At 57.8% G+C, this 27,581-nt stretch overlaps 1 protein-coding gene across 2 annotated transcripts in view; it reads left to right on the forward strand.

Moving 5' to 3' along the window:
• LGR6 (leucine rich repeat containing G protein-coupled receptor 6) overlaps positions 1-27,581 on the forward strand; it is a 107,609-nt gene that overhangs the window by 51,749 nt on the left and 28,279 nt on the right. Inside the window, exons 5-6 of one of the 2 annotated variants that reach the window (XM_072733502.1) lie at positions 17,804-18,019; positions 22,338-22,409. In XM_072733502.1, coding sequence (XP_072589603.1) covers positions 17,804-18,019; positions 22,338-22,409 — 288 coding nt within the window. The remainder of the gene's footprint in view (positions 1-17,803; positions 18,020-22,337; positions 22,410-27,581) is intronic. The other variant, XM_072733503.1, reaches the window with a different exon arrangement.

A 27,581-nucleotide genomic window follows, 5' to 3' on the forward strand; every position in this document is an offset into this window, starting at 1 on the left:
AAGATGCCACCGTATGGCCGGGCCCGGCCTGTTTGCCTGCCCGCCGGGCTGGTGCCGGGGTTGCGCCTACTTTCTGGTTTTCAAGACTGACACGGCCACGGACGCGGTGCACACGCACGTTGTCAGTTGAGCATCTACCGGGAGCGCCGCAGCTGGGCCGCATGGTCACCCTCGTGGTCGCCCTCCGTGGTCGCCCTCGTGGTTGCCCTCGTGGTCGCCCCCCCCCGTGGGCGCCCTACGCACGACCTCTTGAAGTGGCTACAGCCTCTCCCGTCCCCCCGGCGCGGGCTGAGGGTCTGATTTCTCCCCTCCTCGTGGACACCTGTTGCTGCCTCTTCCAGCACAGCCACCCTCGTGGGCGAAGCGGGATCGCGTCGTGGTTTTGGTTCACATTTCCGAAGCGACGCGCGAGATGGAGCGTTTTTTTCACGTGCCTGTGGGCGATTTGTTTGTTTTGCCTGGAGACGTGGCTGCTCGGATCCTTGGGCCGCTTTTGACCCGGTTGTCCCCTTTTCTCATTGTCCAGTTGCAGGAGATCTTTATATATTGTGGATACAAGTCCCTCGTCGCATCTGTGGTTTTTCAGATTATTTTCTCCTGTGCCGTGGCTTGTCTCTCCGTTTTCTTTTTCTTTCAGAGCTTTATTTATTTATTTTAGAGAGAGAGGGAGGCTGAGTGTCCCGAGGGGGGAGGGGCAGAGACAGAGGGGGAGGGAGAGAACCTCAAGCCGACGTCCTGCCGAGCAAGGGCCTGACGCGGGGCCCAGCCTCACGACCCTGAGATCATGATCTACGTGGAAATCAGGAGTCGGACGCTCCGTTGACTACGCCCAGGCCTCCCTCCACGTCCTTGATGGCGCCGCTGAAGAACAAAAGCTTTTCGTTTCGATGAAGTCAAAGTTGCCTGTTTTTTCTTTTGTTCCATGTTCTTTTGGTGTCATATTTAAGAAACTCTCGCCTAATCCCAAGTCAGGAAGATTCATGTCTATGTCTTCTTCTAATGTTTTATAGTTTTAGGTCTTTGATCCGTTTTGAGGTGATCTCTGTAGATGCTGCGCGGCAGAGGTCCAACTTTGTGCTTTTGCATGGAGAAAGCCAGTTGCTCCGACACATTTTCATCACCCCGAAGACTATTCTTTGAAAAGACTGTTCTTTCTCCTGAGGAACTGTCTTAGCTCTTATCAACTGTCCATTAAAGTATGAATTTATTTTTAGACTCAAGTTCATTCGGTTGATCCGTACGTCTACCCTAATGCCAGGACTGTGCCGTCTTGATTACTTTAGCTCTGTAGTGAAATTTGAAATTGGGAAGTGGGAGTTCTCCAGCTTTGTTCTGTTTTGAGATCATTTTGGATATTCTGGCCCCCCTGAATCTCCATGTGGATTTTAGAATCAGCTTGTCCATTTCTGTTCTTTCCTTTCTTTTCTTCTCCTTTTAGGGGTACAGGGTGGGGAGAGTCCCAAGCAGATTCCCCTGCTCAACGCGGAGCCTGTTGGGGGGGGCTCAGCTTCACGACCCTGAGATCATGACCTGAGCTGAAACCAGGAGTCCACGCCTTAACCTCCGCAGCCACCCAGGTGCTTGTCCATTTCTGCAAAAAAAAGGACATCAGGAGTTTAATAGGGATTGTGTTGAATCTGTAGGTTAGGGCAGCCCCAGTGGCCCAGCGGTTTAGTGCCGCCTTCAGTCCAGGGTGTGATCCTGGAGACCCGGGATCGAGTCCCGCATCGGGCTCCCTGCATGGAGCCTGCTTCTCCCTCTGCCTGTGTCTCTGCCTCTCTCTCTGTGTCTCTCATCAATAAATAAATAAAAATTCTAAAAAAATCTGTAGGTTAACCTGGAGAGTGTTGCCATCTATACGATATCAGGTCTTCCAACCCATGAATATGAGATAGCTTTCCATTCATTTACATATTCTTTAATTTCTTTTAACAATGTTTTATAGTTTCTAAAGTATAGATTTTATACTTTTTGTTAAATTTATTCCTAAGTATTTTATTCTGGTTGATACTATTATAGATGGAATTTTCTCAGTTTCATTTTTGGGTTGTTCATTGTAAGTGTGTAGAAATACAATTGATTTCCACATATCGATCTTATAACCCGCAATCTTGCTATGCTCATTTATTAGTTCTAACAGCTTCTTATTAGGTATTTTAATGTTGGATAGGGGAAGTTCCAATCTATTTTTCAGTTATATTTTCTCATCTATTTATTTTATGACACGATCTTTAGTTTTATTTTGTGAACTTACTGCCAAACTCTGCCAAAAAATCCCTTTGGGATCTTACCTGGAAAGACATTAAATCTATAAGTTGAATTGTAGATAATTCACGTATTTATAAAATTTGTTCTCATACAGGACTTATTTCTCTTCATTCAAAACATCTTTCATTCATCTCGGTAATCTTTTTGTGGTTTTTGTTTTTTTCATTAAGGACCTGTGTGTTTCTTGCTAGAACTGTTTCACAGTATTTATTGTTTTGTTTGTTCATGAGCTTTTTTAAAAAATATATTTTATTTATTTATTTGAGAGAGACAGAGAGCACGCAGACGCACAGGTTGGAGGACAGGCAGCGGGAGAGGGGGAAGCAGACTCCCCATCGAGCGGGAAACCTGATGTGGGGCTCAATTGTGGGACCAGATCACGGGACCCCAAGATCTTGACCTGAGCTGACTGAACCACCCAGGTGCCCCTGTTCACGAGCTTTATTTTGGAGGTTATTAGTGATGTAAAGAAGACACTTTCAGCATTATCTCCTGTTTGTTGTTGGAATTTAGGAAAATATTGTGGTATGCACGTCCAATGGTATCTAGTCACTTTATTGAATTCTTTTATTAATCTTAAGGGTTTTACCATTGGTTGTGGATTGGATTTGGAGCTATCTAATGTTATAAATAAGAAGTATGAAAAATAAGAAGTATAACTCTTCTGTTTTCTGCCTTATGAGTAAATCAGAATTTTCAGAAAAATGATTATGATTATTAACAGTTATGACAATGAGCATATTTACCTTGTTCTGATTTTAGTAGTAAAATCTCTAAGATTTTCCCATAAAGTATGATACTTGATACATGTATTTTTAAAGATTTTATTTATCCATGAGAGACACACAGAGAGAGGCAGAGACACAGGCAGAGGGAGACGCAGGCTCCTTGCAGGGAACTCGATGCAGGACTCGATCCCGGGACCCTGGGGTCACACCCTGAGCCGAAGGCAGATGCTCAACCAATGAGCCACCAGGCGTCCCATTTCTTAACATAAATAGTACTTATCATTTTGAGAAAGCATCCCTTTATTTTAGTATTTTAAGTCTTTTTAAAATTAGGATTAGGTGATGTTACTAGAGTGATTTTTCAGTATATATTGAGATTATATATACTGAACCCGTTACACTGTAGTAGAATTCGTTATTTTAATTATTACAGTATTCTTGGAGTTACCCTGTCTTCGTGGCGGTAGATGGTAGATTATTCTCACTGTATTATTCTGTTGCCAGTGTTATATTAGAATATTTGTGCACTAATAAAATATTCATGAATGAGAATGATCTGTAGGTCATTTTCAGTGCTTTCATTGATAGCTTTTGATACTAGGGTAACTGAGTTCAAAGAGTGAATTGGGTGTTGTTCCAGCTTTTTTTTTTTTTTTTTCCAGCTTTTTCTATTCCTGCAACAGTTTATAAAGGAAGCATGGAAGTTGTTTTTTACTTGGAGGTTGGGAGAACTCACTGATAAATTGTCTGGTCCCAGACCTTCTTTGAGAAGTGAATCCTTTGATAACGTTCCTAAATTGTTCTTCTTTACAATTAAAAATTTTGCCAGAATGTGACTAGCTACGAAATTCTTTTCATTCAGTTTACCTTTTAAACAATATAAACAGTATATTTTTTTTGGCCTCAAAATACTTTGTGTCTTCCCCTCCCAGGTAGAGCTACCTCGGGCTTCTGCTCCATTCACTCTGGCTTTAATCCTCTGGAATACCTATAGTTCTTAAGCTCAAATTCAATTCTCTCTCCTATTTATCTCTCCTAATTTTCATAACTTTCATCTTTTATTCTGACTTCAAAGATCAGGTCTCATGTTTATTCTCCGCGTTGCTGATTCAGTTTTCTGCGTGCCAGTTCTACTATTATTACCTACAATGCAAATCTCCATTTTGCTCTTTCAACTTTACATTCCTTGCAGCATTCCCACATCCCACCCAGTTCCCTTTGCATTTCAACTTGTCTTCCAGATATACCTTTATTTTTTCCCATTTTAATGCTGTTGTTCTTCTGTCTCAGCTTTTTTTCTTCTTTGGACGTTTGCTTCTATTTCGTAAAGGTCATAATTTCCTGTACCTTACTAAGGATGCCAGATAAGCTTCTATTTTTTTTTCCTCATTCTAGTAATAAATTATTTTCAGAGATTTGATCTTTCTCTGGGTTTTGAGATGCTATGACCCCTTTTTTGTTCTTCAGATTTTTTTTTTTTTTAAAGTGCTTGGAAGTTTTTCTTTATCTTTTGAAAAACTATATTTAAAGAAATGTGGCAAAATACATATAACATAAAATTTACCATCTTAACCGTATTTAAGTATGTAGTTTAGTGGCATGAGGTACATCCATAGTGTGTAACCATCACCAGCATCCATCCACAGATCTCTTCTCATCTTGCAAAACCGAAACTCTGTGCTCATTAAACACTAACTCCACGTTTCCTCCTTACCCCCGACCCCTGGCAACCCCCCCTCTGCTTCCCGTCTATGAGTTTATTACTCGAGGTAGCTCTCACATGAGCGTGACCGCTGTATTTCATGCAGCATCAGGTCTCCAAGGTTCATTTATGCGATAGAATGGGTCAGAATTTCCTTCCATTTATAGCTGAGTGATGTTCCGTGGTATGTGCCTACACATATACCATATTTATTTATCCATTCATTCGTCAATAGACGCTTGGATTGCTTCCACCTTTTGGCTCTTGTGAGTAATGCTATGGACACGGATTAACAACTCTATCTTGGAGTTTGTGCTTTTTCTCCTTATCTTTGAATAGAGTGGATTTTCTCTCGGTGCAGTAATTGTCACCAGGGAGGTGATGTGAGTTGCACTGTTTTGCTCTCTAGCCTCCTGGTGCTCGTTCAGTCAGCTTCTCAGATACACAGGCGGAAAGCTGGTTGGTGTGTACAATTCCCAGGCCAATTTTCAACATCTAAGTGAAGACTCATCTGGTGTAGCTCTGGTGTCCTGCAGTGGAATCTTACTCCCCACCCAGGGAATAGTTCCCTGATTCCTTCAACCGAGGACTCTATGAAAGCCTACACCAGTGGTTGGCTACCCTGGCTGAACATTAGGATCACTGGAGGAAATTTTAAGTGATCACATGTGATCATATGTTTAGGCCCCGCCCTGAACAAATTGACTCAGAAATTCTAGGGGTAGGCCCAGGCACCATGGGGTTAAGTAGCTCCTCCGGTGATGCTACCGTGAAGAGCTATCTCAAGAGGCGTGACCACTAAGGCTGCCCTCTCTCGGCCACAGGACGGTCCTTGCCTGGGGGAAACTCACCTCCCAGGGTGAAGGTGCCGCTTCCGGTCCTTCCCCCCACCTTCCTGCCATGTTATTTTCAGGTGCTGAAGTTTTTGGGTGAATACCGAAATGGGGAATAGGGTGGTGGTGGTGGAAGGCACACCTGGTACCTCAGCAAGCATCATTCACACAGTATAGGAACACAACTGTCCAGGTTCCTGGATTCTGGTTCGGAATAGATAGATGGGGAGGGAAGACTCGGTTCCATCGACCTCAGAGCTAGCACAGGCCTGAGAGCCTGGTTAAGCGTTGCTTTTGGTCAAGGTCTAAGTTTTCATCTTAAATCTGGGTCTTTACAGATGTTTTAATGAGAAGGTGGTTAAGTTTTCCCCCATTTGAATTGAAAACAACTTCAGTATGTTCTACTTGTTTCTTTCATTTCCCTCCTAGGCCAGAGGAGAGGGCTTATGGCTAGGCCCCCTGTGCCAGTGATTTTAGCATGGAGTTGGGGGACAGTGAGTACTTACAGATCAATCAGAAAGGACTGAGACGATGAGTGTAGGAAGGACCAGAACCATGTAGGGCTGGGTCAGGAAGTTCCTGAAGGAGAGGAGTTTTAAGTAGAGCTTTGAAGAGAGGAGGGAGAAGCATATTTCAAATAGTGGCACCAACCTTTCAAAGGAACAGAGATCAATAAACCATGAACTCTGGAACAAGGAAGGAGGTGGAGAGGCATATTTTCCAGATGAAATGGAGAGGGGAAGACCTTCAGAGAAATGAGGCTGGTGAGAGAATCATTCCAGGAAAGGAATCTTAGAACCCAAGCTTAAAAGGCTTGGAATTTACTGGAAGCCACGAATGACTCTCATCAAGAGAAAGGCAAGATCACAACATGGTCAGGGGAGGGTGGGTTGGTTCTCTAGTCTGTGTGGATGGATGGACGGATGAGTGGATGAGTGGATGAGTGGATGGATAGATGGATCAATAGGTGGATAGACTGATGGGAGGTACAGAGGTTGGGGAGGAAGGGATTGATGCATCTATCCCTAGTTCTCATACTGGTCCACAGGGAGCCAGGGAGCCCCTAGAAATGAGGAAGGAGAAAACAGACTGTGGGAGGGACTGGAACCCTGTGTTGGGGAAGCCAGATCCAATCGAGACTTTTTCCTTTCCTTCTTCTCCTCCTCTTCCCATGGTACATTTAGTATTAATACGTGGCTTGGTTTTCCATGGTACCTATTACTGCAGAGTCTGCTGGGATGGCCTTTAAGTATTTTTAAGGGCCGCGATGTTGCTTATATTCCATAAACCTGTGACATCACTGCCCCCTCTCTGGAGAGGCAAGTTGGGAAAATCCCCATCTGCCTCTACCTCTACCAACTACAGGCGCCTTTGCCAAGGGCAAACATCCAGGCCCAGGCAACCACAGGACCCAGCTCTCGAGCATGTCCCAGACAGCCCCGGAAGGTCCCCAGAAGCCAGCCTGATGTCTAGAATCCAATGGCTAGAGGCTGGGGGCTGGATGAGATGGGTTTTTGTAGTCCCCGCCCGAGGATTCCGGGATCGTCACCCACAAAGCTGGCCTTCTGCCCAGATCTGTAGGTCTATGGCTTCAGGGGAAGCTCATAAAGGCTGTACACAGAGTCTGCTCCCTGCCGCCCTCCTGGCAGGGTGGGTAATTATTTTTATATATTGCTGCCGATTAAAACACAAGGACTGACTTGGAGGAATGCTCAGGTATCGTCCTTTGATGTATACAAAGGAAGCGCCTTCCCTGCCTCCTGGGGTTGTTCTTGCACATCCATCACTTCTCCTGACAGATGGAGAGAAGGGTGATTTGGGCATTAGCATAGCCTGGAGAACCAGTTGAAATTGCCTTCGTTTTAATATCCCACCTTTGATCTGTTGAAAGGCTGACAGTGAGAGGGGAAGGATCTTACTAGGTGGCATAAATCAGAAGTGATGAAATGACTTTCCTCCAACAAATTCAGACCTTCCCCTGTGTAGGGAGAAGGAAGGAAAAGTGTTGCTGTAGCTCTAAGCTGCCATTTGCCCTTCAATCATGGGCGCGAACACAAAGATTAATTGAAGGCTCCGTCAGTTCCCCCTAACCTGCCCCTGCAGGAAAGCTGGAGTTCTCTAAGCTTCTGGTAGCTCAGTCGGTTCTCTGCTGCCTGTGCTCTCTGTCACCATGGGACCCATCCATCCCCCGCGGAGTGTTCGGGTTCCAGCTCCCAAGAGTGTTACTTTCTAGACTGTCAGAAGTTGTGCACACTCTGTGAGGGCCTGGTGATGGGTTCTAGGGGTGCAGAGACAAGGCTGGGACCCTTATGTTGGACTGTGTTGGGAATGGCTCTTGGAGACCAAGCTCTTCATAAGACCTCAGCCAGCAACATAGCGAGGGGGGGTAGCCATCCTCCTGTGTGGGGTCTCTGGGGTCTCGTAGCACTGTCTATGGGGGCAGAGGTTGATGAACGTCTCCTAAGTGAACAAGGGTAGGAGAGAAGTGAACTCTGGACTCAAAGCCAAGAACCTTCTTTGGTTCTACTGCCTATGCACTCTCTGAGCTTGGATGGTCACCAATTTTCTCTTGGTTGAGGAGGGTCCCTTTCAGCTCCCACTTCTGTGACTGGTGGTCTCTTCTCAGCAGGCGGTTCCCTGAGCAGTGCTGGAAGCATTCATGATTCCATCGATTAGGAAAAAAAAAAACAAAAAACAAAAAAACCAACCCACAGGTTGAATGCCCACCGTGGGCCAGTTTCAGGGAAAGAGACGGCAAAGCCCATGCCCTCAGGGGTCCTCCGGTCTAATAAAAAGAAAAGCAATCAGAGTGGGAGTTTGGTAAAGTTGCTCAAAGGCCCAGTGTTGGCCTTAACCTTCTCCCACCTAGACCAGTCACCCCTCCCAGCTCTCTCTGGCCCCAAACTCCTTGCATTTCAAATCTGTGTCCCATTTCCAGAAGTTTTCTGTCAAAAATCTGTTCTCCATTAAAAATCTACCTAATAGGGGATCCCTGGGTGGCGCAGCGGTTTGGCGCCTGCCTTTGGCCCAGGGCACGATCCTGGAGACCCGGGATCTAATCCCACGTCGGGCTCCCAGTGCATGGAGCCTGCTTCTCCCTCTGCCTGTGTCTCTGCCTCTCTCTCTCTCTCTGTGTGACTGTCATAAATAAATAAAAATTTAAAAATATATTAAAAAAAATCTACCTAATAATACTTGCCAGATTTTTTTAAAAAAAATTTAATAGACAACTTGTACACTCTAAAAAGGGAATATTGTCCAGTAGGTAGAATTTTAGTCATCTTAAAATGCTTGGGGGTTATGGGGGTGGGGATTGGCTGCCCTAAGCCTCTGCATGACACCACATGCTTAGACGTTGGCCTGCTTAGTAAGCCCTTGTCTTGGGTACACAGAGACCCGGCGCAGAAGACTTGTCCAAAGAAGGTATAAACACCTGGAAGGTATAGACACAGAGCGAGAAAGACCCTGAAAGCTACCCCCCCCCCCCCCCCCCCCCCCGCCTTGGCAGGTAAAGAAACCGAACCCAGAGAAGGAAGAGACCTGAGATCAAGGGCTCTGTGCGTCCGTAGGCATAAGCCCTTGGCCGGCTTCCCCTCCCCAACCAGACGTCTGTTTCTCAACCTGAGTTGAGAAATGCCGAACCTCAGTGCCCACACGTTCAGGTTCAGATTCATAAAGCCCCCAAGGACCAGCACATTTTCTTCCCAACCACTTTCCCGTCTTACCCAAGCCCTTGCTCCTGGCGCGCACAGCCAGGTCACGTGTTGTGCTCTGGTCAGCGCCTTGGCACACACTCCTCTCTCGGCCAGAGATGCTGGTTTCTTGTCCGCTTGGTGAGAATTCAGTTCTTTGTCAAGGAGAAACGTGGCTCTTCTGGGAAACCTGTCCTGCCTTCCCTTCGCTGGACGAATGATCCTCACCCTTCTGCTTGTTCCCCCAACTCTTGGTACAGGCCCCACATGGATTCTCTGTCTCTGTCTCTGTCTCTGTCTCCGTCTGGCACACACACTGCATCACAATGGGTAATTCTATTGATTAATTTATTCATCCTCACGTCCATGAACCAAATCTCATTCATGTCTGTGACCCTAATGTCTTGCATTGAGCCTAACTAATTTCCTCGAGCCACGCTGTCCAGGACGGCAGCCACTAAGCATGTGTGTCAATTAAAATTAAATAAATTTAAAAAAATAAAAAAAAAATTAAATAAATTTAAAAATGCGGTTCCTCAGCCATGGCACCATTTCTTTCCTTCTTTCTTTTTTTTAAGATTTTTATTCATAGAGACAGAGAGAGAGAGAGAGAGAGAGAGAGAGATGAAGGGAGAGAGGGAGAGAGAGAGAGGCAGAGACACAGGCAGAGGGAGAAGCAGGCCCCATGCGGGGAGCCCGACGTGGGACTCGATCCCGGGTCTCCAGGATCGCGCCCCAGGCTGCAGGCAGCGCTGAACCGCTGAGCCACCCAGGCTGCCCGGCAGCGACATTTCGAGCGTTCGATGGCCACGTGTGGCTAGTGGCTACCATTTTGGACGCTGTGGCTGTTGAACGTTTCTCTCGTCACACAGAGCCCTGTTGAACCTGGAAGAGACGAGAGACATAGAGCCCCCGGGGGGGGAACCGCGGCGTGAGGGGTCCCTAGCGCCCAGCTACAGACGCGTCGCTGCCTGGCCCGGGGACATGTGTGAAGGGAAACCTCCAAGAACCGGGTCTGGAGGCTGATCACTGGCTTCGAGGCCGGGTTGCTGTTCTAGTGCAGACGCCCCGCGACACCTTTCCCGGCGAGAGCCCCGAGCGTGAGCCCCGAGCGTCGGCTCCCTCGCAGCCCCCCGGCCCGCGCTCCCTGGCTGCGAAATTTCTTTTCATAGAATGGAACAGGCCCTCCAGGGCCAGTGCTGATGCTCGGGCCTTGCTAAGGGGGAGCCTCATCCGTGACTCAACCGAGTCGTGGCCCCTTCGAGGTGAGCGGCTCCGGTTCAAGGGTTGCTGAGCGTCTCCCTTTTCCCTTCCCTGAGCCTTGGCCTCCTGGGACAGGAACCTAAGCCGTTGGCTGAGACGAAGGTTGGACTCCCTACCACGCACCTCCCACGGCCCCGTGAGCTAGGGTTCGGGGTGTTGGGGCAGCCCGACGTGCCCCAGCCCATGAGCAGCACGGGCGAGACTTCTAGAACGATGCAACTGAGCCTGGACCCAGTGCATCAGGGTTCCCGGCCTGGCAGCCTTGGAAAACTAAGTGTGCTTTGCCGCGGTGTCTCACACACACCTCCCCTGTCTGTGCCCTTTCTGTTCTGCTGGGCCCTGTCTCTCTAGAACCTTCTTTTTTCATAAGGAGACCTCTTTGAATTCTCTGCTTGAGACAGCCTCCCAACTCCCTCCGCCTTCACCCAGCGCCCCTACCCCATCTCAACACAGGAGCCTCCGTGGTCTCCTCAAATGCTGAATTCAGAACCTGTGACCCGGCATTATCTGCCCCTTTCTGCTTCTATAAAAATACTTTATTAATTTATTTATTCAAGAGAGACACAGAGAGAGAGAGAGACACAGGCAGAGGGAGAAGCAGGCTCCATGCAGGGAGCCCGACGTGGGACTCGATCCCGGGACCCCAGGGTCACGACCTGGGCCGGAGGCCGACGCTCACCCGCTGACCCCCCGGGCGCCCCTGTGCCTCCTTTTCCGCACGTTTGACGGGGATAGGACGATTCCTACTCCATCGGACTGGGGTGGAGGTTAAAGATAAAAATCCGTGTCCGACGCGGAGCGCACCTGCCGAGCCGAGCACAGCTCTCGGTAACTGTCAGCTGGAGTCTTTATATTGTTTCGTGAAATAACGGAGCAGAGCCTGAGAGCGTGCGCAGGGGGTCGGTTAGCTGCGTGCACCCCGACCCTGAGCGTGACCTGGCCCAGCCGGAGGCTTCAGTGAACGCGCAGTGGATTTAATCCAATCCACTGGATTGAATTTTTTAATCCTTTTTGATTGAACTAAATCCAATCCCATTGGATTCAAGACCAAAGGAATGACACTCGGTGGTTGAGACTAACGTACCAAGGGGCATTTCAGGCGACCTGACGGGCCGTGGGGTGACATCTGGGGGCGGTGGAGGCTGTGGAGCCCCGCGGGGAACCGCCCAGGGCCTCCACGGAGAGGCTGGGGTCCCCACACCGGAGCCGGGGCACCAGGGAGAAGGCGGAGGAGGGGCCTGAGCCGGGGGTCCGCCCGCCACCCTCCGCAGGCAGGGCCAGGCCCGGGGAGCCCCCGCCCCGTCAGAGCCCCGGCTCGCGGAGGCTGGTGGGCGGCCCGGGGCTCCTCCTGCAGGTGCCGGCCTGCCCCCCGAAGCCTCGCCGCGCCTGGCAGGCCTGCGCCGGGCTGTGGGCCCCCGGGCAACGCCCGCTCCCGTGCGGTGGTTCCCCCCAGAATAACCATTTGCACAGTGGCCGCCTTTTGTTCTTGATCCATCTTCCCCGTCCTTCCGCCCCGCCTGTCCCCCAGCGGGGCCTGCGATGCCCCCCATCCTGCCCCCCCCCGCGCTGTCAACTTCGTCCTGCTGAAGGCCGCCCTGAGCCTCTGCCGGCCCTGGGGGCTTCGAGGGACGCCCCACTGACAGCCTTGGGCCTCCAGGGGGGCCTCCCAGCCCTTCCTACCCCCTCGAGATCAGGTCTGGTGGGACCGGATGGAGGACGGGGCTCCGCTCCCACCACCTAGGAATTCGGACTCACTTTGGAGAAGGGGCTTCGCATTCCCATGGTGTGTGGGGCTGCCCGTCGTGCCGGGGCCCGGGGGGACAGCAGCTGCGAGGAGGGAAGGAGGGAGCCAGGCTGCAGTGGGGTTTGGGGCAGAGAGCACCCCGCAGGGGACCTCAGCAGGCCGCGGGCAGGGAGCTGGCCTGGGCACCCCCCTCTCTGACCTTACTGTCCTGACGGGCTGAGGGAAGGGGACACCCGGAGCCTGAGGTTGGCTGGGGGCACCTCTGGGAGGGGGGCGCGGCCCGGAGGCGCCCGGCAAACAGCCTGTGGTAGAGGAGGGGCAGGAGTCGGCCGGTCCCAGCCCCCGGGGCCCCGAAAGCCCAGCCGTGTGCGCCCCCCTCTCCAGCCCCTCGTCCTCCTGAGGATCCGGTCCTGTGGTCACCCTGCCTTCCCACAGCACGTGGCTCGGAACTGAGAGGGGACCCAGGTCACACGTGGCCCGAGTGTGCCAGGACAGCCCGGCCCCTGCCTCTTCCCCCTGCCGCTCTCTTGGTCCTGCCTTGGGACACACTGACCTTTGGAGTCAAAGTCACCCTGTGTCCCGGGACCGGGACTAGGAGGCGGGCACTGAGCTTAGTGCCTCACGTGAATGATCCCCTCTAAGTAGACACCCGGCGATGTCCATAGGTCAGCTGGTGGCCCACTAGGACCCCTGGATCTGTCCCTCTAGTACTTGACCAAGATCTGGTAGGAAATGAGACACGCGCAGGGAAGAAATTCCAGAAAGGGCCCATCAGGCAGTCGCGGGCTCTGCGGGCTGCAAGGGACTCGGGTTTTCAAACATAAACACGCTTCCCACAGCTCGGAGTGTCTGCCCCTCGGTCACCCAATCCTTTCAGGGAAGCCGGGCTGGCGGAGGGAAGCTGAGAGGAGCCCGGGTGGGAGTCCCAGGCCTGCCACTCCCCGGGGCTTTCCCTCGGTCTCTCGGGCCTCGGTTTCCTTGCATAAAATGAGCGAGGCTCCCGGGCTCCGTGGGCCCACATCGTGCGCTTCCGAGTCGCACCACTGTCCGTCTGGGTCGGGCGGTGCGCGGCCTCTCGTCGTCTAACCCCAGGCCCTCCTGCTGCCACGTGCTCCCTGTTGGGGGTTTATCTCGCTCTAGCCCGGCGGGCCGGGTCCCCATGTCACCCGTTGTCTGGTGACTTTCAGACCACCTGCCCCTCGGGACTTGGACTTGGCAGGAAGGTGCCTCCGCCCCACTTGGCCTTTCCCAGCCCCGTCCCCCCGCGGCCAGAGCGTCCCCCCGCGGCCAGAGCGCAGGCCTGGGCCGGGGGAGGTGGGAGCAGTTGGCCGCAGAGGCTGAGCTGTTTCCCGGAGCCGGAGCCGAGCAAGCCCCAGCTGGCCCGGAGGCCCCTGCGGCCCTGCCCTGTTACTGCAGGTAAGGGAGATCGTCCCCGGAGCCCGGCCACGTGGGCCCAGGAAGGGCTGTCGGGGGGCGGACTTTGCTCCAGAGCTCGGTTGGGATAGTTGCCCTTTTCTTCCTGCCAAACCAGAGTCCGTCTGGACGGGCTCCCCCACCCGCGGACGGGGACCTGCTCAGAAGTCCATTGGTCCCAAGCGGTGAATCCGGGCTGCTCCAGCTCCACCCCCCCACACACACACACAGCATGGGAGCCCGGCCCACCTGCCCCACGAGGGCCCCGGTCAGGGGAGTCAGCTGGCTCCTTCCCAGAGCACCCTCCCTGCTCCGCGGGGCCCTCTCAGGGCTCCCCTGGGTCCGGAGGTCCCTGAGGGACAGGGGAGGGGGGAGACAGAAGCCACAGTTCCCCTCTCCCCCCTGCTGCCTCCCCACACCTCTCTGGGGTCCCTGGGGAGCCCACTTCGAAGGGGGGTTTAGTCCTCACAGCTGAACCTACCAGAAGGACCCATAATTGCCAGATGCCCAGAGTCTCCCTTGGGTCCCCAGGGCCCCCGTGGACAGCTCCTTGTTAGAAGGGAAGGTAATGCTGGGTCGCAGGCCCGGGGGTGGCGTTTGTGGGCATCTGACCCCAAAATCGACCCCGGGGGGGGCGGCGGTGTCAGGACGGAGCTGGGGAAACCCACCCCAGGTCAAGAGAGGGCTGCGGTGGCTGGGTGTGTCCGGCTGAGGCCAGGCTTCTTCCCCCCCCGGCCCCCCCCCGGGACTGGGTATCGCCCGGGACCTGCTCCTTCCAGCAAGTTCTTCCTCGCGTACCCGAAATTCAGATGTAGCCGGGCACCATCGCGACATGGCTCGGGGCGTGTTGATACTAAAGGTCACTTGCTGTGTGTCCAGAACTTAGACGGCAGCGTGGTTTTCCTTGCTCGGTCCGGCCACGCTGTGCGGGGCCCGCCGCCCGCGCAGGCCTGGGCCTGGGTGACACGCCTGGGCTTCCTGCTCGGCCCCAGAATCCGGGGCAGCCGACGGCCCATTGCTCCCCCACCTTCTTGCTCCGCCGGCTGGCCCCATCTCCCCTCGGGCGCGTCCCTGTCCCCAGGAAGCAGGACCGGGCTGCAGCCCCAGGCGGGCTCCCCCACTGGGCCCCGGGGGTTGCCCGTCTTCCAGAGCATTCCCGCCAGCAGAGCAGAAAGGGGCCTGGAGGCTTGTCCCGTCCCCGCTCCGGGAGCTATCACCGAGCCAGCCTTGTCCCAGGCCCTCCGGCCTCCGGGGTCGCAGGGGACGTGGATACCGTCTAACGGGGCCAGAGATTCTGCGTGAAGGCGGCGCTGCGCGGGTGCGGGTGCGCGTGTGTCCTCACCTGGAAGGGGGCGGGAGGGGCAGCCCCGGAGCCCCCGGGGCCGTGGGGGACAGCGCCACTCCCTGGACCTCCCCTCGGTCCACACAGCGGGACCTGGATCCCCGGCTCGGTCACACGGGCAGCAGGTGGTCGCGCCCCTCGTGCCCCCGGCGCCAGCCTCAGGCGGTGCTGAGCTACCCCGGGGGTCGCTGCGGGTCCGGATCACGCTCAGGCCCTGGCGCTGCACCTGGCACCGGCTGCTGTGGTGTCGGGTGTCGCCACAGTTCGCACGGGGAGGGCGCGCCTCCCCCGGGGCCTCGGGCCTCCTGAACCGCCTCTGGGTACGCCTGTCCTGGTCCCTGTCCCCAGGGCCTTGCTGGGCCTTATCCCGTCGTCGACCTCCTGGGGATGTCTGAGATCCCGGCCCACCTCTCCTGCCCACGAGGCCTTGGCTATGACACCCCACTGTGCACCCCCGCTGGTCTGCACACCGGCTTGCCTCGGGCCGTCTCAAGGGCACGTTGCCCGTGGCTCAAAGTCAGACGTGGGGCTCAGCCTCTGTCTGCGGTCTCTGAGGCCCAGACGCTGCCCCGGCGGGGAGGAGGGAGGTGGGGCAGCGGCATCTTATGGGATGCTAGGAGCCTCCCGGAACTGCTGGATGACTTTCTTGTGCCAGGGAGCCTGCCAAGCCACCCGATGCCATCCCAGGGCAGGAGCAACAGGAGTCACCGCTCGGAGCGGGTCGCTCCCGGGGACGGGACATCAGAGTGGCCAGACGCACGCCTCAAGCCTCTCTGCCTAGGGCTGCCCCATCTGCAGAGAGGCGTGTGCAGCAGCTCTCCGCCGACCTTCCTGCCTCCCGCCCCGTCCTCTTTCCAGCAGGGTCTGAAGAAATCCGGCTGCTTCTTCCTCAGCGCCCTTCAGCGGCTCCGTCCTGTCCTGGGAACTGGGCTCTGGCTCCACCTTACACTCTCCTCCCCTGCTTCCCCTCCCCCCAGCGCTTCCAGCCCCCGCAGGGCTGCACCGTGGGCGTCCCACAGGCCTTCCCTGTGCTTGGAGATCGTTTCCCCATGTCCTCCCCGGCCAGGTCCTCCTTCTCCTGGAGGGCCTCCCGGATGCCCATGCCCCGTGCTTCCCCCGCCAGCTCCTTGTGGGCAGGGACTTTGTCTTCTTCCTGGCTGATGCTTACCCAGCACTTCCCAAACCTGTCTGCGCACGGAAACATCTGGGGTGTTCTTTCGAACAGAGTCGCGGGGGCGCTTGGGTGGCTCGGTTGGTTTAGCGTCCAGCTCTTGACCTCGGCTCAGGTCTGCATCTCAGGGTGGCGAGTCCAAGCTCCATGTTGGGCTCCATGCTGGGAGTGGAGCCTACTTAAGAAAAAACCAGATTCCTAGGCCCTTTCTGGACCTTCTGAACTACACCATCCTGGGGAGGAGCTCAGGAGCCTGCATTCTCCCCAGGTTCCAGCCAGTCAGACCATCGAGAGTGTGGTGACCACCACTGGTGGACGTATCTGCAGAGACAGGCCGTGCCAGTAGACGGCACTCGCCAAAGGGTTTTTGGTCCTCTCGGGTCAGGTTTGGAGTGGGTGGGAGGGTCTTCCCTAATCGCTAATTCCTAAAGGATGATCCAGATCAGTTTGCTCTCCCAGCGAAGGTTCCAGCGTTGACCTGTTCACCCCCCTCGGTGGTGAGCCAGGGAGTTTCTCCCCGTGGTCCTTAAGACGTGTGGCAAGAAGGGCCCTGGTGACATAGCTTAGGGAGGAGACAGCACTGCTGGACCTTCTTCCGCCCACCCCGCACCCCCAGTCACATCAGATGTCCCTTAGGTTCAGGGTTATGGAGTCTTAGGGCCTTTGTGGACAAAGGCTGGGTGTCAGTGACTTGGGTGCCATAGACGTGGGGGACACCCATGCCTCAGGGGCAAAACTTCCCTCAAGATAGAAAAATTCAGGAGTAGGTCCATAATCACAGGCCAGCTTGTCTGCTCCCTGTGGGACCAGCTACCTCGGGTGATCCCATTTCAGCCCAAGTCCCAGACCAGGACTCAAAGACAATAAATAACGTATTGATAAAGGACATCATAGCTGGGACACACCTGTAAAAAGCTAAGATGGGCAGTCTCCTCGTTTTGCTGGGCTGAACTTCTAAATCTCCTAGAATGGGCATCACAAGTTCTCCCATCACCCAGGAATCTCTGGTGTCTCGCAGACGGGATCGCCACCATCTGTTGACCTGTTCAAGGTCAAGGACTCCAACCATAGCATATGGGGGTGATCAACTGAGCAAGAAGGCCCAGGACTTTGGCAGGAGCTTCATCAAACTGCTTGGTCCTTGAAGAGACCAGGAGCAAGCGGGGCTAGGGTTGGGTGACAGGGAGGGGCTTGGATGCTGGGGGAGGCATTTTCTTTGGATAGGTCCGGAGGGAGGAGATTTCCCTCTACGAGTGGTGGGAGCATCCCTACTATATGGCCTTGAACCAGACAGGGTTGGGAAGAGTAGTGTGGAGCTGGTGGAAGAGTCGACCCAAAGCCGGGGAGCTATGGCATCGATTTAGAAGCCTGGGGCTGGGCCACGGGTTCAACACTGGGCCTGGGAGGAAGAGTTGGTGCCATCCAGAGGAACACATGGCATAAAGGATCAAGAATTATGGGTTGGAACGGAGGCGAATCATGGGAACTTGGGGAGGTGTGGTATAGGATGTGGTGGCCAAGTCGCAGCTTTAGTCCTAGGGCACCCCAAAGGCCCCGTTGGGGTCCAGGCTGGCCCAGCTCAGCTCAGGCCCACACCTCAGTCTGCATCTTGCCCTGGATTGATCCTCTGCATCCTCTCTCCACCAGGCGCCTAGATGCCAACCTCATCTCCCTGGTCCCGGAGAGGAGCTTTGAGGGGCTGTCTTCCCTCCGCCACCTGTGGCTGGACGACAATGCACTCACCGAGATCCCTGTCAGGGCCCTCAACAACCTCCCTGCCCTGCAAGCCATGACCCTGGCCCTCAACCGCATCAGCCACATCCCTGACTACGCCTTCCAGAACCTCACCAGCCTTGTGGTGCTGTGAGTGCTGCTCCGCCCCCACCCCCACGCCCACCCCCACCCCCGGCCGGGTCCTGCTGGGGCTGCATGTTTACCCCAAAGTTGGGTTGGAAGCCTGGATAGCTTTGCTCTTCTCTACAAGGCACCGAACCTTCTGGCCTCAGGTTCTCCTTTTTAAAATGAGGGTGGTCATCCCCTGTGGACCCCATGGGGGTTATCATGAGGCCAAATGACAGTAGGGCTGCCGAAGGGCTTCAAGAAGCCAAAACCCTCCAATCAGAAAATGGGAATTAAGCTACTCATTTCTCACTGTGCAATTATAGTCACTGTCCCAGGCTGATTAGAATAGAGGTCAGCGGTCTCGTAAGCGATGTCCACCGTACTCAGCCATCGGGTGACACAGCCTTACGCTTCGGCACCGGGATGGGATATGGTCGTGTCTTTTCCCGGGCTTGGAGGAGCGGGGGAAGCCATCACTTGTAATTAGACGGCAGAGGCCCGGCAGGGTAATTCCCTGGGAGGTAGTATCCCTGGCAGGAATTGGGGACCGGCCTTACCTCTGCCCCCCCAGTGAGAACCTTAGAGTGCAAATTAGCTCCCAGCTAATTGCTCTGAACGATTGGTAAGTTCGCGGGATAATTACTAAGGGCTTGGAGGTCACGTGTAATTGCTTTGGGGTACACACTAATTGCTACGGGAACATCTGTGGCCGTGACTCTGCGAAACGGCGACCTTGCCTGCCCGGCTCTTGGGAATCTGGTCTGATTTTTCTGGATGATGCGTAGGTCCGTCTGAGAGCCGGGAACTCAGCCACCAATTTGTCTAATTCTTTGTCCCGGGAGACTGGACAGCCAAGGTGAGCATCCTCAGGGATCACGTCCTTCTATCGGGGTGGCCGTTCCATCCCTCCCCCTGGGAGTCAACGGGGGTGTTTATAGAGGGTGAACGGAGCAAGGTGACCAACTCTCATTTTGGTGACAGCCTGAGGGAATGGGGTCAGGTGGGAAAATGAGGGCCACAGGAGGGGTCCCGGACAGCTGAGCAGCAGCAGGTGTTTCTAGAACCCCTTTGTGGGACGCTGAAGAGTCGAGGAAGCATGAGAGCAGCTGCTGCCCCGCAGGGGCTGACAGTCTAGTTGAAACCGCAGAATAAATGTGGGAAATGGCAGCCGATGATGGGATGTCACCTGTGCCGGGATAGCTGGTGATGGTGACGGATCCGTGCAGCGGTGGCTGGAGCAGGTCAGGGGCTGTAGGAAGGCTTCGTGGGGAAGGTGGGGCCTGGGCCTGGGCAGACGATGAAGAACCAGACAGTGAAGACAACGGTTGCTCCAAGCAGTGTCACGAGGACGCGGACACCGAGGGGCAAGTCCGGCTGTTTGGCGGCAGCCAACAGGCCAGTCTGGTGGGAGCCCGGGATCCTCTTGCAGAACGTGGGAGAACAGGCTGGGAAGGTGGGTTGGGGGCTCACAGCGTCAGGGCCGGGAGTTTGGCTTCTGTCCGTCAGCGGGGAAGGGGAGCTCGATGGCTTTCGGGGAGAGAGGAGCAGGGGTGCTTCAGGGGGGCTAACGGGAGGATGGGCGGGAACAGAGGGACCGGTGGGAGGCTCTCGGCCCTCAGCGACGTCTGGTCTAAGGCGGTGGTAGGAAGATTGGGAGGAAAGACGTGACTTCTGGGGTGTTCTAAGGAAGGATAAGTCTGACCTAGAGATTTCAGGGGGTGGAAGAGCAGAAGGAAGGAGAATCAAGAACGAGTCCTGCGTCTGGGTGGGAACCGGGGAGTGGGACTCTAGGCGCACTGCGGGTCTGGGGGTGGGGGCCCCGCCCGGCAAACGGAGGGGCGAGGGACTAAGGAAAGGAAACCTAGTGGTGCAGGAGCCCCGCTGAGGGGAGCTGGTCCCTTTGTGGGGGGCAAGGCCAGGAACCTCACCCCTTGGCCCTGCCCCCGCCCACCGGGACCTGAGAAGGGAGAGGGGGCTGGGGACGCGGGCCAGGGACTGTGGGACGTGGTCCAGGAGGCTGACAGGCTGCGGCAGGAGGGAGGAGTAGGTGGACGAGGGCGGAGGGCGAGGGCTTCTCCGGGAGGGCACCGAGGAGCAGGGGCGTCCCTCGTGCCAGCTTCTCTCTTCATCCCGACCGTCCAACCCCCGCTCCAGGCTGGGCTGCTAGAGGTGCCCAGGATGCCGGGTGGACGAGCGGTTCAGAGGGGGGTGGGACCCCCGGAGCTGGATATTCAGGAGGCCCGGGTGGCGCAGACCAGAGCCGCCGGGGGAGGTGGAAAGGGCTGGAACGTGGAAATGAGGCTTCAACAGGAGGCGGCAGGTGCAGGCGCGGAGGCAGCGGGCAAATCCAGAGCCCTGGCGGAGGGGCCGGTCCGTCCCTGCGGGCGGGGCGCCGCGTGTCCTGTGGGACGGGCCTGTCCCCAGCGGCCGGGGGCCTTCCTGCACGTGAACATCTCGGGTGTTGCGTTGTTTCTTCCCCTTGCACGGGATTTGCCTTCTGTGCCCGAGGAGGCTTCCTGACTCCGGGACTTCAGTGGCTCAAGCAGGACGCGCCGCGGTGTGGACGGCGGGAGCCTGCGGGCCGCGGGTGGGAGAGCCCTCCGCTCTGGAGACCCCGCGCCCGCCTCGGGCTCCGCTCGGCCGCAGCTGGTGCCGGGCTCCCCGGCGGCTCGTGGGGCCCGGGCACCGCCTCTGCGCCGGCTCCACCTCTGCGCTCCCGCTCGGACCCCTCGTCCGGTTCAGCCACGTCCACGAGATGATCTGAAGCTGCTTCTCCGGCGCCGGGTCCGTTCCGTGGACCCTTGTTCCTTGGCTCAGGCTTCCTGACTAGTCCTTGGATGATGTGGCTTTGGTCCTCGGCGTGACCTTGTTGCCTGCGATGCCATTTTCTCTTTTGTTCTTAAAATCTCATCCTGGAAACACCGGGTTTTTTCTGAGCTCGCCTTGTAGCAGGAGAGGCCGCCGTGTACGCGCCCTCCTGTCCCTCCTCCTGTGGTTGCTCTGTTTTCCTGGCGCGGAACCTCACCGGCCTTTGCACCCTCCCTTCCCCCCGGTGCACCCATCACTGCCACGAGGCCCCTTGCTCGGGCTGATGCGTGCACGGCTGTCTGCTAGGTCCGGCTGTGCCACCGTGGGCCCCCCTGCCCCGTGGTTGACGGGCTAGCACTGGGGGCAAATGAGGTTGCATCTGCTTTCCAGGCCTTGGACGGGGTGGGGGACGGGGCTGCGCTCCTGGGGGGAGCCTGCTCCTGGGGTGCCCAGAGCAGCCAGGCTCTGCTCCCTGAGCTCCCTCCATCCCCCAGGGGGTCCCTGGGGCTTCCAGGCATTTCCTGGAGTCGGGAGGAGCTCGGAGTCTTGACTTTACTCCCCGGTTCACCTGTTTCCTCTGGAAGCCAGACACGGGGAGGGGAAGCAAACCTTGTCCACGGGGCTGCTTCCCTCTAGACTTGGGTTTGGGGAGAAATGCTCAGGATTTCCTTTCCTTGCCAGGTGGGATCCTGGGAAAGCGGGGCCGCTCGGGGGGCCGGAGCTCTTCCTTGGGCCCCAGCGTGCGCCGCGTACTCACGTCTGTCCGCGCTTTGCCGCTACGTGTAACGCTTGGGCTGCAGGCAGGGGTCTCTTTTGGGCTGCTCTTGCCCGTTTCGCTAGGAATTGGGAGAAGAACATTGTCACTGGTTTTGGCCGGCTGTTTACCTTGGAAATCTCTTCCAGCCTCCCCGTCCCCCCTTCACGCCCCGTCCCCCTGCCTGAACACCGGTCCAGGTGGCCCACCTGCCGGCCGGGCTGCACCAGCGCCTCGGCACAGCCGGCCCCGACTCCCCGGCCCCCGGCCCCCGGCCCCCATCTCTGAGCCCGTCCACAGCCTCTCCGGCTATGACGGAAAGCTCAGCCTTTAATTATATGTTGTCTGCGGCGGTTTGCTGCTGGCTCCCACCGCGCGTCTGGCCACGGAGTCAGGCGGCTGGGTCCTGGGGAGCAGGACCGGAGAGGAAGCCTCAGACCGGAGCCCCCCGACATCAGGCCTCTCTCCGAGAGCCCCGGCCTCGGCCTTGGGCACGCCTCTCGCGTTTTCCTTCAACAGGAAGGCAAAACCACGGAGCCCGTGGCCGCTGCGGCCTTGGAGATCGTCACTGCGGAGGTCCACCCTGGCCGGTCGCTTCGTCCCCGGAGACGGAGGGCTGGACCAGGGCTGGATCCTCCACCCCCGGGGTCACTCCGTCCGTGCTTCTGCCCCCACCTTCCTCCTCAAGCCGCTGTCTGCTCGCCAGCCCACCCCCTCCCCGCGGCCCGGCCCGATGCTGCGGGCACCCATTCTGACGTGCCTCTGCTTCCCACACAGGCATCTTCATAACAACCGCATCCAGCATCTGGGGACCCACAGCTTCGAGGGGCTGCACAATCTGGAGACGCTGTGAGTGCTGGGTTGGGGGGGCCGTCCTGGGGAGGAAAGCCTGGATGCCTGGAGGCAGGAGGGGCGGCTGGCGCAGGGAGAGGCGGGCGGGGCTGGGGTGCTGGGCTCCGGCTCCGGCCTGCTCACCCACGGGGCCCTCCTGGCGCCCTCTAGGATGTCACTCTGGGGGTATTCCCTCCTCCTTCAGGTGGGTGCAGCGTGCCCTCCGGGAGTCGAGGGTGGCCCAGAGAGGGGGAATCTAGGACCCCCACCCGCCCAGGTGGGAGAGCCAGAAGAATGCTATTGAGCCTGGGGAATGGAAGGCTTGGGGTGCGGCTGGGGCCGACTTGGTGGCTGCTTTGACATCCGTTTAAGGGTGGCTGCTGACACAGGGAGGGTGATGCCACGGAGCCGGGCAGGCACGGTGGGCCAGTTGGTCCAACAAGCTAAGTGGTTAATGGGGAGACGGCCCGTTCGGCGCTCCGGCCCGACTATAAAAAGCACCCAAGTTGTTGACTCTCGAAAAGCCATATTATTCACACATCATCATCCTGGAATTCAGTTAAGGTCAGAATGCACCCAAACCCTCCCATCATTTCCTCTGGAGGGCCGCCAGCCCCCGCAGAGTGGGCTGAGTGGGCCCCATTTGAGCAAACAACTGGCTGGGCTCTCTGAGCGTGTGGCCTTGCCAGCGGGGGTCCCGCCGTCCCCATGAGGGAGCCGGCTGCCAGGACCACCTGGGGCAGCCCCCAGCACCGGGAGACCTGGCCCAGGTCACCCAGAATGAGTCACTGAGGTTGGGGCAGGGCTCCCGGTGTGAGGGGCGCGGCCGCGGCACCTCCGGCCTCCCCTCTGCCGCCTCCTCCCTCCGCACCTGACGCCCGAGCTCCCAACGTGAGGGCTTCTCAGGGACCCGGGGCAGCCGGGGAGAAAGTGCTGGGAGACAAGCTACGAGCCGGGAGGCAGTGGTTTGGGGAAAACCGTTTGGCAAACGTAGCCCAGGAGGCCTGGGCTGGCTGCGCTCGTGGTTTCGGAGGGAAGGGGCGAGCGAGGCGGAGACCACACTCCGTTCCTCTCCTGTGGTCGGGACCCGGAGCCGGGCCGCTGTCGTGGGTGAGGCTGGGCCCAGCTCTGACCGAGTGCCCAGGGGGCGGGCGTGGGAGGAGGCGCCCCAGCCTGGAGTCGGGAGAGCTGGGAGCCGGCCCGTCTTCTCCCGTCCTCACGGACGGCTGGGCAGTGAGAGCCGGACACTCCGGCCTGTTCCGCCAACATTCGAGCATCCTGAGGTGCAGGGAAGGGGCGCGGTCACCTGGTTACCCCTCGCTTGGGGCAGAGCAGAGGTAGGACGTGCCACCCGACAGTCGGACGGGACGTTCCTAGCTTGGTGCCCCGCCGTCCCCAGGCATCTGAGCGGAATGTGAACTGCGAGCCGGCTCTGTGCTGGGTGTTTGGGGTCCCCGGGGGGGAGGACCGGGAGCTGCCCCCGCCCCCCACCCTCAGGAGCCGCAGGAGTCTGGGGGTGCCTGGAGCCCTGGGCATGGGCGGGCAGGAGGAGGCCCCGGAGGGTGGGGTGGGGAGGGGGCACGTGGGCCAGCCGTGTGTTGACGCCCCTAAAAAGCCACCTAGCGGCTATTCCGTCCCTCTCGGGGCACACCGCGAGTTCTTTCTCATCTCTCGAGCTGCTGGATCGCCGCGCCAGGCGTTCGGCTGGGCGGGAGCTGGCCGCCTCCCAGAGCGCCCCGCCGCGGGGTCCGCCGAGCCTTTCACTGCGGGGCTTGGCTCCCCGCACGAGGCCGGCCCGCGCCCCGGTGCCGGTGGGAAAGGCGAGGGGGGGGGGGCGGGCTCCGGCCTGGCACCCGGACACATGCTGCCCTCGCCCTGCGGAGGCCCCGGGCGGCACAGCCGGTCCACCCGCTGCCGGAGCTCCGTCCACGCAGCTCCTTCGTGAGCCTTGGCTTCCTGGCCTGCGACAAAGGCCACTGATCCCACTGATCCCCCGTGCTTCGCGGGGTTGACGTGTGGGCTGCATGAGATGCCGCGTGCGAGGCTCCTACGGGCCGGATCCGGGGTCAGAGCCCGCCCTGCACCCGCTCCCGTCCCCTCCCCTCCTCCGAGGGCCTCACCCCTTCCCTCCCCGCCCTGAGGGACAAGCTCTCCTTCCCACTTTTGATCTCCAATTAAAAAGGGGAAAAGTGTGTTCTTTATCCTCTCCCCCAGCATTTGCCAGGGGAGCCTGCAGGGGCAGCCAGATGTGGGAAGGGGAGGAGTGGCCGGGAGAATAAAAGGAGAAAGAAAGATTGTCAGACCTTTTAATTGTTGCATAATTGGCACACTTTGCAGCCTCGGTTATTACTTTGGAGCTTTTCATGTGAGCGGCTTCCCTGGAAGGGTGTCTCTCCCTCGGGCCGTAAATCTCTGCGCTTGGGCCTCTCATCTCCGCAGTAGGGGAAGATCAAACCCCCCCGGCCCAGGCTGCGGTTTGGCTCGGCGTGCAGGCTCCTCTGGGAGGCAGAGCGCACGGCCCTTCCCCGGGGAGGACGGCCAGGTACGGGCCTGCGCTCACCCACCGGGCCGCGCAGCAGGCGAGGCCCCCCAGCCCCCCAGCCCCCCAGCCCCCCAGTCCCCCAGCCCCCCAGCCCCCCAGCCTGCAGGCCCCCCAGCCCGTGGGACCCGGACGTACACAGCGTGGCAGTGCCGCCTCGCTCGCCCTCTGCTCTGGAGGCCGGGCCGCCTGGGACCCTCCCGGGTGGCACCTCCACCAGCGGCGCAGCGGGCAAGCAGGCTCCCCTCCGTGAGCGCACGGGGGGCAACACGGGCACCAGGTTCTCCTTTACTCTGAAAGGCCAAGCAAACCCCGGTGATCGGGGCAGGCAGGGCCTGGGTGCTGCTGAGCCGAGCGGCGGGAGGACAAGCGTCGCTGCGCCGCGGGGAGGTCGCAGGGAGCTTGCTCGTTCCCTGATGCCTTCACCATCGTCCCAGGCCTTGCCGAGAGGCCCAAGCCTGGGGCGGGCAGGTGTCTGACCTGCATCAGCAGCTCCTTCAGCCCCACAGTGAGGAAGTCCCTCCACCGCTGGGAGCTTCAGGATCAGTACGAGCCAGCCCCGAGCCCCTGGAAAACCGTTTCCTCCACTTTCCAGACCAGACCAGGTCCAGAGATTTGGGACGAGCTGCCCAAATTTCTGTAGTTTGTAAGCGACCGTAAACCACCTGAACCAAACCTCCCGTCTGCTCATACCTCGCTCCGGTTAGCCCCAGCTCCTGTGGGGTCAGATTAGCTACAGGACTTCCCAGGTTGGGAAATAAGAGAAACACGACCAGGAACGATTCTGGGAAGACTCTCCCGGGGGGTCCCAGGGACCTGACACCAGGCCCTCGAGGACTTAGCAGCCGTGGGATGCTAGTCAGCCGCTGTCGGGTCGTGGCCCCTGAGCCCCCAGCTGCACCTGCCCTTAAAGTCGGTGCTAAATAAATGAGCAGATGAACCCCGCCGAGCAAGTGCAATTATAACCCACAGGGCCCGCCCTGCTCCCTGGATCTGGGGGTTTGGTGTCTGCGTCCTAGGAAGAACTCGGAGCCTAAGGCCTAGGATGGATCTGGGGACAACCGCGCCTCGCCGCCCTCCTGCCCTCCTGCCTGGGCCATGATATCTGGGCCCCGTACGACCTCACTAAGCGCGTCAGGCCCTGTTGGGGCTCTGGAGCTGGCTGGAGCTTTCCCCTGTGGAGCGGGGCCTGGGCTCCCCGCGGGAACAGCGACCTCCCGGCTCCAGCTCCCCCACACGAATCGGGACCAGCGTGGCCCTGAGGTCTGGGAGGAGAGGAGGCCAAAGCAGACACGTACGGAATTCTGCTCTAATAATACGGGGCCGTGCGCTGCGTGTAGACGCCCTCCGGTGCCAGGTGTCCCGGGGTCTGCTCCTGCAGGATGTCGGTGCTCCCATGGCAGCCGTGGCTGCAGCAGGTTCCTGCGTCCCAGGTCGCTGGACCCGCCCACACCTGCAGATTTTGCTCCGACTTGGTCCTGAGAGCATCCGGCCACCTCCGGGTCCTGGGCCCGACCGTCCGCCTGTGGCCGGGACAGAAAACCAGGCAGGTGTCCGCGGGAGGCTCCTCCGGGGCTCAGGGCACCCCAGGGTGGAGCTCGGGCTGGCCTTGCGTCGGCGCACCTGCTTCCCTGCCCGGCTCTGCCGCCGGCATGTGGCCCGTGCGAGTCTCCGGCCTCTCGAGAGCCTCGGCTTCCACCAGAGGAGTCGGGGATGCTGTTTCCCGACTCCTGCCATGGCGCTTGCAGCCTGGAGCACTGTGGGCGCTGAGGCGGTGTTGGCTTTGTGTCCTAGTCCTCCCCCTTAGCGCTGGGTGGAGAGCGATGCCCCCCCCCCCCCGGCCCCGCTGAACTGGTTAATTAACCTTTCTGTCCGTCCTTTCTTCTTTCCTTCCTGTCTTCCTCCCTCCCTCTCTCCTCCTCCTCTTCCTTTGGCACCGCGTCGAGGTGGCAGAGAGGGTGTTGCCCAGAGGTGGTGGGTGACGTGACCGTCCCCTCTCTAGGGCGGATAGGAGCCCCCAGGGAGTCGGGGTGTGGCTGCCGTAACAAATCGCCAGAGTTTGTAGCTTAAAAAAAAAAAACACAAGCACCAGAAATGTGTTTTCCCACAGTCCTGGGCTGCGGCCAGACGTCCCAAGCACAGGTGCTGGCGGGTTGGTTCCTTCTGGAGGTTGAGGCAGGATCTGTTCCATGCCCCTGACCGCTTCGGGGGCTGCTGGCGAGCTCGGCGCTCCGCGGCTCCTAGATGCACCCCCCCCCCCCCGGACGCTGCCGTGGCTTCCCGTGGCCTCCTCCTGGTCTCCTCTCTTAAGGACACTTGTCATCGGATTCAGGGCCATCCCATTGATCCAGGATGATCGCACCTCAGGATCCGTAACTTCCTTACATCTGCGAAGGCCCTCTTGCTAAATAAGCTCATGCTCCCAGGTGCCAGGGCTCGGGCTTTGGGCATATCATTGGGGTCGACCCACTGCAGCTGCCCCTGAGGCCGGGTGCTGTCGGCGGGGCAGCCGGGATCCCATGAATGTCGCCGACTTTCTTCTAATCCTAAGGCGAGGGAACCCTGGGTGGCTCAGCGGTTTAGCGCCTGTCTTTGGCCCAGGGCGCGATCCTGGAGACCCGGGATCGAATCCCCCGTCGGGCTCCCTGCAT

The sequence above is a fragment of the Vulpes vulpes genome, chromosome 13 (genome assembly GCF_048418805.1).
Source record: "Vulpes vulpes isolate BD-2025 chromosome 13, VulVul3, whole genome shotgun sequence".
Taxonomy (NCBI): Eukaryota; Metazoa; Chordata; class Mammalia; order Carnivora; family Canidae; genus Vulpes; species Vulpes vulpes.